Source organism: Sus scrofa, chromosome 5 (assembly GCF_054392235.1).
Source record: "Sus scrofa isolate SSC_HxYL_T2T_F1_AM1 chromosome 5, Sscrofa_HxYL_maternal_Yorkshire_Landrace_v2.0, whole genome shotgun sequence".
Taxonomy (NCBI): domain Eukaryota; kingdom Metazoa; phylum Chordata; class Mammalia; order Artiodactyla; family Suidae; genus Sus; species Sus scrofa.
Genome location: NC_139387.1, coordinates 49,894,024 through 49,907,459, shown reverse-complemented (window position 1 = coordinate 49,907,459; position 13,436 = coordinate 49,894,024). Strand labels below are relative to the sequence as shown.

Genomic DNA, 13,436 nt, shown 5'->3' with positions numbered 1-13,436 from the left:
AAAGAAGATATACAGATGGCCAACAAGCACAGGAGAAAATGCTGAACATCACTAATTATTAGAAAAATGCAAGTCAAAACTACTAAGAGATACTACCTCAGACCTGTCATAATGGCCATCATTAACAAGTCAACAAATACTAAATGCTGGATAAGGTGTGGAGAAAAGTGTACCCTCCTACACTGTTGGTGGGAATGTAAACTGGTACAGCCACTATGGAAAACAGTATGGAGTTACCTTAGAAAACTAAATATAGAACTACTATATGACCCAGAAATCCCACTCTTGGCCATCTATCTGGGTAAACTTTAATTGAAAAAGATATATACACCCCTATGTTCACTGCAGCACTCTTCATAATAGCCAAGACATGGAAATCAACAGATGAATGGATTAAGAAGATGTGGTATATAAACACAATGGAATACTACTCAGCCATAAAAAAGAACAAAAGAATGCCATTTACAGCAACATGGATGCAACTAAAGACTCTCATACTAAGTGAAGTGAGTGAGAAAGACATACCATATTATATCACTTATATATGGAATCTAATATATGGCACAAATGAACCTATCTACAGAAACGAAACAAACTCATGGACTTGGAGAATAGACTAGTGGTTGGCAAGGGAGAGAGAGGGAGTGGGATAGACTGGGAGTTTGGGGTTAATAGATGCAAACTATTGCATTTGGAGTGGATAAGCAATGAGACCCTGCTGTATAACATAGGGAACTATATCTAGTCACCTGTGGTGGATATGATGGAGGATAATATGAGAAAAAAGAATATATATATAAAACTGGATTACTTTGCCGTACAGTAGAAATTGACAGAACACTATAAATCAACTATAACAGGAAAAATAAAAATAATTTTATAAAACAATACACAAAAATACCTACCTATAAGTTTAATAACATATCTCAAACCATTTTAAATGATCGGTAAGGGAATATAGCAAAGTTTGTGATTAAATGCCTCTACTTCAAAAATGTCTATATTGGCAGAGTTCTACATCACAGCACCTGAAATATATTCAAGAGTATATACGTACATGCTGTAAATGTAAGATCTTTAGTATTTTGTTAAGGTAATGAAGTCAATAGTACGGTAATCTCCTTTAAAATGTCACATACCAACAAAAGCCCTGAGTAGACTTTTTTAAAAGAATGAGACAGACTGCTCAGTTAAAGAAGAATTTTTAAAAAACAAAAAATCAGTACATAAAGCTAAAGTAATAACAGGTTAGGAAGTTCCTGACTTCTGTTCTGACCGGAAATCTGAACAGAAGTCAGAAACTTCTAACTCTAAGAGGCTAAAATGGTATTGTGGTGAGGAGGCATAGAAGCTAAAGAGTTGTATTAACTAAGACTGAAGATGAAATATTTAAATATTTACTTTTTTGGGGGGGGGGGGGGCTGTGAGTGCAGCATGTGGAAGTTCCCAGGCCAGAGATAGAGCCAGTGCCAAAATAGCAACACAAGACACTGCAGTGACAATGCCAGATCCTTAACCTACTGCCCACAAGGGAACTCTGAATTACTTTTAAATCAGTTTTTTCCTCAAAATGTTCTGTTTCTTAATTTCCTCAGGCTTTTTCCACATTTTGTATTGGAAAAGGAGTCATCCTGTTCAAATTCAGGACACATGACAAATGATAACTTAAAACAGCCTCCACTGAGCCCAGTTTGTCCAGTCCAGTGTTTAGTCTGCCCTAGAAAAGCTGAGCTGTATATCCAAAACATCTGTGCAAAACAGCAATGGAAAATATGATGAAGGAAAACACACCTGGGAACTAAGAAGAATAGTAAGTATGGTAGGAAGGGCCACTCAAACCAAGCCTGGCTCGGGAACTTCCGCAGTGGCCTTAGAAAGTCGATCTCTAAGAGTCTCAATTTTATTATCCCCCTACAACAGTCTCTACCTCACCAGGACCACTGCAAAGATCAAATAAGAGTATACAGATGAGAGCACTCTATAACTTATGAAGTGAAATGGAAATATTAGTAAAAGGTTTTTATGGTAAAACTCTTCCATGAATTATTCCAGGCTTAATGATCATTAAAACAGATCCTTGAGCTCTATCCAAGAAAAGACAAGCCAGGGTAAGTACCACAGCAATCTACTATTTCATCTTTTAAATTTTCTTTTGTCTTTTCAGGGCCACACCCATGGTCTATGGAGGTTCCCATGCCAGGGGTCAAACTGGAGCCACAGCAACACCAGATCTGAGCCATGTCTTTGACCTACACCGCAGTTCCTGGCAATAATGGATTCTTAACCCATTGACTGGGACCAGGGACTGAGCCCTCGTCCTCATGGATCCTATTCGGATTCATTATTGCTGAGCCACAATGGGAACTCCTACTTTAAATTTTTTAATAAAAACGTGTTCTAGGAGTTCCTGTTGTGGCTCAGCAGGTTAAGAGCCCAAGACAGTGTCCATGAGTATATGGATTCAACCTCTGGCTCTGCTCAGTGGGTTAAGGATCCAGCATTGCTGCAATCTGCAGCAAAGGTCAGAGATGTGGCTCAGGTCCGGTGTTGCTCTGCCTGTGGTGTACACCTGTAGCTGCAGCTCCAATTCAACCCCCAGGCCAGGAACTTCCATATGCCACAGATATAGCTGTTAAAAAAAAAAAAAAGAAAATGTTCAGTAATATGCAGAATGAAAAATACCCACTTATAATAGTTCTACAGTAAAATGCACAATGAAAAAAAAAAAACTACTACAACCCCCTTTCCAACACTAACCAACTTTGTACATACTACAGAGTCAGGGGGGAGAATTCAAGCGATCACATATACATGCTTTTAGAAATTTTTACACAAATTTTATTGCTCACACTGCTTGATGTTTTCTCTTCCAACTTATTTAACCACTTTCCTAGTAATGGGCATCCAGATTACTTCTCCAGTTTTTGCTGTTACAATTAATGCTATACAAAATATTTCTATCCATGCATCTTGGCATGATTCCAAAACTATTTGTAAATTCCTAGCAGTAGAATTTCTGGGTCAGAAAGCATACTCTCCAAAAAGTATTAATTTCATTCCCATCAATAGTATGAGTGCCCATTTTCCCACATGCTTACCAAAATATGCACTTTAAAACTTTAGGGAGTTCTCTTATGGTGCAGCAGGTTAAGGATGTAGCTTTGTCACTGTAACAGCTCAGGTAGCTGCTGTGGTGTGGGTTCAATCCCTGGCCTGGGAACTTCTGCATTCAGCAGATAGAGCCAAAAAAAAAATTTACATATGCTCATTATTATTATTTTTTTTTGTATGTATGGATGAATAACCTCTTCACTTGTTACCCTGTTTTTGGCCACCTTTCTCTTGATTTCCTACCACCACAGGTGATCATTTGTCTTTTGACATTATTTCCCCTAACAGAAGTTTTAGAGGAACAAATTCTGTGTGTCAAATTTATCTATCTTCTATGGCTTCCAGGTTTTGTGTCCCACTTAGAAATCTCTTCCATACTTTCACATAGGTTTCCCCCCACAAAAATCATGCTACTACAAAGCCAAAGTTGACAAGCCCCACCTCTGCATTCAAAGCTTCCAGTCATTTTTAGGTGCCACATTCTTAAATATGAACATCCAACCCATAATCATAAATTTCTGAGTGAATATAACAATACAGACAATAGACTAAGACAAAGAGAAATAGACTACAGAGGGAGGAAATCCTTTTTAAAAATCAACTATCCTTAGAATTAGACAATAATGCAGCCATGAAACAAGAATGGAATACATATGTAAGGAATATTCAAGATAACAGAAGAAACACAGCAGAAATTTAAAAACCCCTTAAAAATGCTGATAGACAAAATCAAGGGAATCTTCTGAAACAAGAAAAAAGATGAGAAGATTAAATAACTGGTCCAAGGAGGTTTAGCTTCTGAGTAAGATTTCCAGATACAGAATAGAAAAAAAACAGAAGTGTTATAGAAATCAGAGAGGAGTTCCCGTCGTGGCACAGTGGTTAACGAATCCGACTAGGAACCATGAGGTTGCGGGTTCGGTCCCTGCCCTTGCTCAGTGGGTTAACGATCTGGCGTTGCCGTGAGCTGTGGTGTAGGTTGCAGATGTGGCTTGGATCCCGCGTTGCTGTGGCTCTGGCATAGGCCAGGGGCTACCGCTCCGATTAGACCCCTAGCCTGGGAACCTCCATATGCCGCGGGAGCGGCCCAAAGAAATAGCAAAAAGACAACAAAAAGAAAAAGAAAGAAAAAGAAATCAGAGAAATAAGAGATTTGCTCTCAGCACATGAAATGGGTAAAATTAATATACTTGATGTGTCTGAACATTCATTGTTATAGCCCCTGATTCTGGTACAAATCAGATAACCCACATATTTGAAAGACAAAGTTAATCATTTATTTCAACACATAAGGCCCTTAAGATAAAATGAATAAAGGAATATTGCCTAAGAAACTTAGAATTAGTGATCCTGAGGCATCTTGATAATGGGTAACAATATTTTATCAAATGGCATTCAGCATCTTGCACTGGTAGCAAGTGAGCTGTACCTATCAGTTTATCAACATTTTCCCAAAAGCTACAAAATGAGGACAACTATACTGGCCTAATCATTAAAGTGGCAATTGAGAATGTGAGATACGCTAGCCAGTAGGATCCCTAAAGAGACAACTCAATTTTTTCATCAAAATAAAGTGTTTGGGAGTTCCTGCTGTGGTGCAGTTGGTTAAGGACCTGACTTCAGCAGCTCAGATTCCCATGGAGGTGTGCATTCAATCCTTGCCCCAGAGCAGTGTTAAGGATCTAGCATTGCCACAGCTGCTATGCAGGTCGCAGCTGTGGCTCAATTCAGTCACTGGCCTGGGAATTTCTATATGCCACAGCTGCAGCCAAAAAATAAAAGTGAAGTGTCTGGCAGGGGAACAGAATGGAATTCATATGGAAAAACCTTAATGTCTATATGCCAACAATTATTTCACCTTATAAAATACATAAAATATCATTCTAGTTATCAAAACGATCACAACAGAACATCAGTCATTAAAGGAATTAAACCTTACAAACAGGAAAAATCAAAAAGTATGAAAATACAGTGTGTGGTGGCAAAGCACTGTAAACTTGTAGCTATTATAAAGTTTAGAAATTTTCAATTTAAAAATGGGATGGTTGACAGATACCTGGTACAGAAGGAAAGTGAGAAAACCTCTTAAAAATATTTCCTGTTTTAAATACCTCATTTACTCACTAATTTTAGAGAAGAGTCAGTTGCTCCCAGTTCTTAACAGAGAATTCTTTTAACAAAAGACTAAAAGGTTTAAAATGAAAGAAAACTCGGAGACTTCAGTAAATAGAAAAACTTTCTCTCTCCTACCTCTACCTCCGATAAGACAAGTATCTCTATATTCAGAGATACATAGTAATTTTACAGAATGCCTTTCCCCTTCAGTCATACTACAAGATCCTCTCAGTAAAACAGAACTTTCTGACACAAGGTCCATCAATGTACTTTACATATCTGTGGATCCTCACTGCATCTCCTGCAAAGGTATCTAAAATCTGTATACATGTACATCTTCCTATAAAGACAACTGGACTTTTATCAAAAGCTTCAGGAAAAAGTGTCTTCAAAAATTATATTACTGTAGAATGAAAGGTATTGTCCATTCCTGTTAAGTATAAGAAGTTAATTTTCCCAGTTGATCTTTACACTTAGAAAAACAGTATTTCATTTACAATACTCTCCCAAAATATGAGTATTATCATGAGGGGATACCCTAATTAATGAACCTCTTCTTGTTGGACACCTACCCTAAAAAATATAGTCACTCACAATAGTTTAAATGTTGATTGTGTGCAGGATGAAATGTCTAAATAAGCTGAAGACCCTAATACAGCAGGAAGCACTGTGGCTAAAAAGACTGAGAAGGGCCTCACTGAACTTGATTAACGACTGTTCTTACACTTGAACGTTTAATCATATTTCTGCTTTTCTATATACTTTTTAGTTTGTGTTCTGGACATAAAAGCTATTAACTAATTTATTTAACTGGAATACTACTATCCCTAATTCACAAAGTACCTACCATGAGTTGAAAAATTTCATTAAATAATGAATGACACTATATCCTCTGTCTCCATTTAACACCATGGAGAATTACACATGGCTCCAGGATTTAACTGCTGAACACACACCTAGCTCAAAAATATTAGCCTTAATAGCTGAATGCTCTTACCATCTTCCTGAGATTATTTAATATCTCATAGTGAGCAGAGAATCAAAATAACAATTTTCTGCCTCAGCATGTGACTTGTTTGCAGGGTAAGAATGCCCTTTGCCCAACCCTTAATAAATTCTAGAATACCACAATCAAAATGTTTATTTTAAAAAACTCTTCTTTACAGTGAGAAGTGTATGGAGTTCTTGTTAGTGAGAAACATACAAACTTAAATTGAGATGTGTGAGGATGTATGTCTAGAAAGGATACTTAACTCTGGCAATGTCTGCTACCATGCATATAAGAATACACACACACACAAACACACACACAGAACCCTAAAGTTTTCAGAATGAGAAAAACACAATTACAGCATCTAATCTTTATTACATGCTCGTGTGCCAGGCACTGTGTAAGGTCTTCTAGATAAATTCTTAGTTGAACCTCACTATTGCCCTATGAGGTTGATCTACCATGCCCATTTTATATTTTGGGAAATGGTCTTTTAAAAAATCAGTATAAGGAGTTCCTGGAGTGGTTCAGCAGAGATTAATCTGACTAGCATCCATGAGGATGCAGGTTCGATCCCTTGCCTTGCTCAGTGGGTTAAGGACCCAGCATTGCCGTGAGCTGTGGTGTAGATCACAGACACAGCTCACAGCTCAGATCCCGCGTTGCTGTGGCTGTGGTGTAGGCCAGCAGATATGGCTCTGATTCGACCCCTAGCCTGGGAACCTCCATATGCCATGGGTGTGGCCATAAAAAGACCAAAAAAGGAAAAAAAAACAACAACAATATAAAAACTTGCCCAAGATCAGTTACTAAGAGGCAAAATCAGCTCTCAAACATAGCACTGCCTGACTCCAGACTTACACTTTTTAATGACTAAACATTTTGTCTGCTCAAATTAAGAATCCACCACTATGCGCCTGTGTGATGGTGGACTAGTCGTATTACCTGTGTATCCCCTATTGTACCTTGTATTATCACATAGTAGGTACTTGAAGAAAGCTAACTGAAGGATAACACATCCTACTGCAAAACAGCTTCAGGGAGAATGTGTGATTTGGCCAGTGGAAAACAGATAAAAATTTTTGATGAACGATTTATATAGTAACAGAGAAAAACAACTCTAAAAGGAGCAGTTATATATAAATAAGGCTTATTTTAAAATAATAGTATGAACCCATGAATAAATTCCCATTCAAGAGTTATCAGTGATGAACACTAAAAATTAAACATTTTGCCTCTTAACTAAATGTTTGATCAAATAAAAACACTGAAGGTGCATGTAACTTTTTTATTGAGGCACAACAAGGCATTATAACTCGCCTAAACTTGAGGCAGTTAGTTTAGTAAGCTGAACGTTAATACAGTTAAGGATTAAGTGCAAACAATATACATTCACAGCTTGACTAGCGAGGCTACATCACAATTTATAAAGTGCCAGATTAGTGCTAATTGTCATTCAGCTTGATATTTTTCACCATGGGGAGGAAAACAAAAAAGTAAGGACCTCCTCCTTCCTCTAGGAATGAAAACATTTTCCTAAACCATCAATCACAAGGGCAAGGACTACTTTTCTTTTATTCCCACTAATTCGAATACCATATCCTTTCATCGTCAATTCTGTACTGACTTTCAATCTTGGTAAAGAAGATAGCCTGAAAATGTAGAATATTTCCAACTACTTCCATAAATTGCTCCCCTGTGCAAACGTAACCATATCTGGTCTCCCTGGAAGAGCTGAAGAATTGCATGATTGCTAGCAGTTTCATGGTCTGGAGCACCATCATTGGCATAGGCAGATACCAAGACCTCTTCATTCTTCATGAGGTTGACATACAGTGGCACATTCACTGCCAGCTTTAGCATGTGAAAAATGAAAACATATGTGCCATTCACCGGGCAATTAAATCTACCAAGCTGAAGATCAAAAGTTTCTCCCAAGTTGTTCAGAAGAAGATCAAACACAATAGGTTGGTCTAAAGTTCCAGGGGCAAGATTAGAGGTTCTGGCTGCTGAGAAGGCAACTCGCATCTGCTGAGGCAGGGGATACACGTGTACTGGCAGTATGGTGGCTGCTGGGTTTGTCACTGGCACATCCACAGGGGTCATGCTACGCGAGTCTCCTTGTCCAGAGTCACCACTGTTAAACGTTTCGTTGTCTCTTTCTGGGCTGCTCACCTGAGAAGAATCACTCCACCCTGCTGTTTTATTAGCAACAGTGAGTTTCTCATAATGAAGCAGTTAGCTTTGAACACAATATTTAACATTAGTCGGCTACTGAAACACAGATAAAAATACATTTTATAGTAAATTTGTTTAAAAAGCAATAAAGTAGAAATACAGGTTATTTTTCTAGATTTCTCTGGCAATAGGCTTTTTCACTACTATTCTAAAGCCGGAAAGGATCTAGATGATTTTGTCCAATGGCCTCACTTTGAAAATATTAAAAATATGTGGCCCCCAAAGGTTGGATAACTCAACCATAGTTACAGTTAGCAAAGTCTAATACCCAGGTATGCACTCTCTTTTTACTTCTTTATCTTTCTCTCATAATTCTCACTGAGTTCTTAACTCCTCACAATGACAAATTCACTCCAAGTATCTAATGTCAAAGGACTCAAGAAAGCTGAGATTACATAAACAACTCAATTTTTGGAACTACTAGCCACTAGACATTCGAATGTATTTTGTTATGGTACTAAGTCCCATGATAAATGCTTGTTCTTTATTTCCAAGTTAATAGGATAGAAAAATTTTAATGTTTTCAGTATTATACAGAAGGCCAGGGTAATGGGATTTCTTAAAAGGAAAAGATTCTCTTTTCTTGTGACAAAGTTAGTCTTCAGTAATTCTTGATTTTCTAAGTTACACTGAATCTTTTAATAGTACCTTCACATTTTAAGAAGAATTAAAAGTATCCTGATTTTGTTCAAGTCATTGTGTCTTAATTGTTCCTTACTGCTATCTATCAGTGTAGTGACACTAGAGTATTTAGGAGGGTTGATTATTCTAAAACCTCCATCCTGAAGCATCACACAAAACTATTACAAGTCAGCATAGTGAATATATAGCAAGGTAACATTATGCTCTGGTGACAAACAACTTTAAACACACACACTTAAATTGACATTTGATTTCCACAGCCTTTCTAGTAGTCTAATATTTCCCAAAGGTCTTCAGTACTACATTTAAGCAAGCTGAAAACCTCAAAAGATAAATGCTGAAAACAATGCACTTTGGGGAGAACCTGACAAAAGATAAAGAAAGATCTAGTAGTATGTTTTGAGTAAATAAACTCCTCAGTTAATTATCCTTACCTCTAGAATTTGCCCGAGGACCACCAGATGTCCCTCCTCGCTTGTAACACTGCTGGAAGTTATCCTAAAATGAACACATAATATTTACCTTAGCGCCAAAAATGCAAAACAACAATTACCTATTACCCAGGATTACAAATAAATCTGTAAGACTAAGTGCTGCTCTGAGCACCTGATCTGGCCTCCTCCAACAACCAAAGGGACACCAGGAAAAACAAATAAACCAAGGGCCACAATAGCAATACTGCTTCATCCACGAATTAACCCGACAGATTAGATATGTTAATATCTGCAAAAGCAATGAAGCACTTAGAGAACACTATGTAAAAGATATAATGCTAGGTAATGAGGGAAATTCATAAATACGGCCTGGTCATCTATTCCTCATCTCAGTGTAAGAGGAGATAATGAAGCAAAAGTACAGACCATTTCAATCTAGATGGATCTAGATGATTTTGTCCAATGGCCTCACTTTTAAAATATTAAAAATGTGTGGCCAATCTTGCTCTATTTATAAACCCAAGTATGAAGACCAATTACAAACTATGCTAGTGTTTTGTTTTGTTTGACGGGGAATTTGGTAAGAACTATAATGTATGAACATGTTACTGCTTGGAATCTTTTAAGGGAAAATGTTCAAGAGGCAATATTTCAAACAGACTCCCAAGCATAGTGAAAGTCAGCCTCCACCAAAGTCACAAAAAGAATAATTAGTGATGCAATAAGATTAATACATGTAATAAAAAATTTAAACAGGATAAAAAAGTATACAATAAAAATAATCATTAAGCTTCCTATCCTAAACCCCCTAGTCCTCTTCCCAACACTACTACTATCATTAACATCTTATGTTTCCTCAGTAACATATTTAAAGCAACACACAAAAACACTAGAATACTGACTGGTATTAAGAACAGATCACTCTGTTACTGAAGTCGGTATTAATCAACATATTCCCTTCACACAGGGTACCTCATGATCAAATAATAACAGCTAACATTTGCACCCTTGATATAAGCTTGGCATTGCGTGCTAAGCTTTTATGTACAGCACTTCATCTAATCCTCAGGATCTCTCAGAGAGTAATCCTCAACACTTCAGAGTAAGATAAGTAACTCAAACAAATGAGTCTTCATCTAACAGATAAGGAACTAGCGCTCAGAAAGTGTAACATGCCCAAGGCCACACAACAAGGGAAATGGTGAGATCAGGGGTCAAATCCATATCATTTAGGTGACTCAGTGTGTTCTCCAAGGTGTGTTCTTCAATACTGCCTCTGTACAGACATCTATCTTACCTCACGCACCTCTAAGCTCTTCAAGTACAGGTCCTGTACACATTACCAGCAGAACTCAGTAAAATACCATACACATACTGAAAGGATTGTAAAACTTCAAAACGGAAAATGCTGACGTGGTATAAATTCATATCCATCTGTGACCAGTGACAGGGGGTTCCCAAAGTTTGTTAAAGTGGAATGCCTAGCATCCTCTTATCAGTCTTTTATCATATATAGTAAAGAACATCTGCTGAGCTATTCAAATCAAGAATTACAGGCCAAACAGAAACAGACTCAGTGACAGAGAACAGACTTTTGGTTGCCAAGGGGGACGGGGAAGGGAGTGGAATGGACTAGGAGATGGGGGTTGGTAGATGCAAACTATTACATTTAGAATGAATAAGCAATGAGGTTCTACTGTACAGCACAGAGAACTATATCCAGTCTCTTGGGATAGAACATGATGGAAGATAGTATGAGAAAGAATGTATATACATGACTGGGTCACTGTACTCTATAGCAAAAATAAGCACAACACTGTAAATCAACTGTACTTTAATAAAAAACACATTAAAAATTTTAAAGAATAAACAAAAAATTAAGCTTATAAAAAAGGACTCTCTGAGCTCTTATATCTAGAAAAGTTAAACCAAGGGCAATATAGTAAAGACCATGGGCTCTAGAGTTAAGAAACTTGCAATCTAATCTTAGTTCTACCATTTACTTGCTGAGGGACCTTAGACAAGTTACTGGTTTCTGAACCCCTGTTTCTCTTATAGGGTGGAAAAATAAATGAGTTAATTCAAACTTAATAAAATCCTTAAGACCTGCTCCATGTAACAGGCATTGGTGATTAATCCTACTTGAGTTAGGAGAAAAGCTTCCAACGCAACTCTCCATAGCACTTACAAGTAGTTCTAAAACTAAGAGTGCCTTTACAAAACAAATTATGACTCTGCTATAGTTTAATCTCCAGCGTAACATCAACAACTGTACTCTGATTCACTTATGACAATCATTCTTACCCTTTGGGAATAAGGTGTTCCGGGATACTCTCTAGCTTGGAACTGTAGCTGGCTATAATTTCCATTGGAAATTGAAGGAGGTCCTCTATAAGTATCAAAACCTAATAAATAAACAACTTACATAAAATTATGGGCAAAATTGTACTAAATTTTTAAATTTGTCTATTCTATACCACCTTAAACGTTAAACAGATCTTAACAATGCCATCATTGGATTTATGCCTTCTTTAAGCAAACTCTGTAATATTATTTCCACAATAAAACACATATTTATAAAATATCACAGACTTCAAATAAGCCAACTGTAGAAATTTACTACTGCTGGGATGCAGGTGGGATTAGGATGGTGGTTAAGGCCTCAGTCTAAATTATCTTTACTAATACCAAGCAGTGACCAGAACACTTGGAACCATATCTAACTTAAGAGAATATCACTATTATAGGCTCAAAGTTTATGTTTTTATCTGTGGTATACTCTGATAAACAACTAGAAAATGAGCATTGTCTAACTATGACATGTTTTGAGCCAGTCAAGTCAATTAACAAAAGAAAGACATTATTCAAATATGAAAACCAAAATTCATCCCTGGAAAAAAACAAAATGCTCAACCTTTCACTTCAGTTGTAGGATCAATCTGTTTTTCATACAAAAAGTTCCTCTGCTATAAACAACAGATATATTAGAAATACTGTATTTTACAGAAATAGGGAATTCTCTACTACATTATAAATGACATCCATAAAAAGGAACAAGGTATAAAGTAAAAATAGTTTATACAGACAAAATAATTCAGTATAATTAAATTTTATTCAGAGCATACCTTTATAACCACCAGGGGACCGATACGAATTGGTTAGTAATCTCCCACCACGAGTACATCCTCTAACAGATCCCCGGCTATTGACAAATGGTTGAGAGGGTCTGGGAAATACATTCGTCTGTGCTGGGTAAAAGGCAAGGCTACCATTGCTTACTTGAATAGTTCCATCAGGATAACTTGCTGCTTAAGGAAACAGTTTTAGAGTCCAAAAGTTAAATGGTAATAAAAATTTAATACTCTTTACACTTCAAAGTCAGTGTATATCAAAACTTTTAATACAACTTTCTCCCTTTTAGAAAAAAAAAGCAGGTGCTACATATGCACATTTATATATATATATATATATGGAGAGATCCCTCTCCATATATACATATAAAATAATAAATTATTCAAACTTTTTTAAAAGGGAAGAAAACTCTGACACATTCTACAATATAACATGGATGAACCTCGAAGACTTTATGCTGAATGGAATAGGTCAGTTACACAAGGACCAAGACTGTATGGTTCCTTATACAAGGTAAATATCTAGAATAGTCAGATTCATAGAGAGACGAACAGTGGTTGCCAGAGTTTGGAGGGAAGGGGGAAGAGGGAGTTAGTGTTAAAGGGGGAAGATGAAAAATCCCTAGAGATGGATGGTGGGCATGGCTGCAAAACAACCTGGATAAACTTAATGCCATAAAACCTGTACACTTAAATGGTTAAAATGGTGAATTTTATATTGTGCACATTTTACCACAATTAAAGGGAAAAAAAAGTTCAATAATCCAATCAAGG

General features: G+C 36.9%; 1 protein-coding gene across 50 annotated transcripts in view; it reads right to left on the bottom strand.

Annotated features, from left to right (window-relative positions):
* Window positions 1–7,491: 7,491 nt before the first annotated feature.
* CAPRIN2 (caprin family member 2) overlaps window positions 7,492–13,436 on the bottom strand; it is a 44,717-nt gene continuing 38,772 nt past the window's right edge. For 9 of the 50 annotated variants that reach the window (XM_005664010.3, XM_084956386.1, XM_021092118.2 and 6 more), the window contains 4 exons: window positions 12,657–12,839; window positions 11,836–11,936; window positions 9,532–9,595; window positions 7,492–8,415 (listed from right to left, as the gene is read on the bottom strand). In XM_005664010.3, coding sequence (XP_005664067.1) covers window positions 7,847–8,415; window positions 9,532–9,595; window positions 11,836–11,936; window positions 12,657–12,839 — 917 coding nt within the window. In that variant the 3' untranslated portion in view covers window positions 7,492–7,846. Of the gene's footprint in view, window positions 8,460–9,531; window positions 9,596–11,835; window positions 11,937–12,656; window positions 12,840–13,436 lie in introns of all 50 variants that reach the window. The other 41 variants (XM_021092108.2, XM_084956387.1, XM_021092119.2 and 38 more) reach the window with 7 other exon arrangements.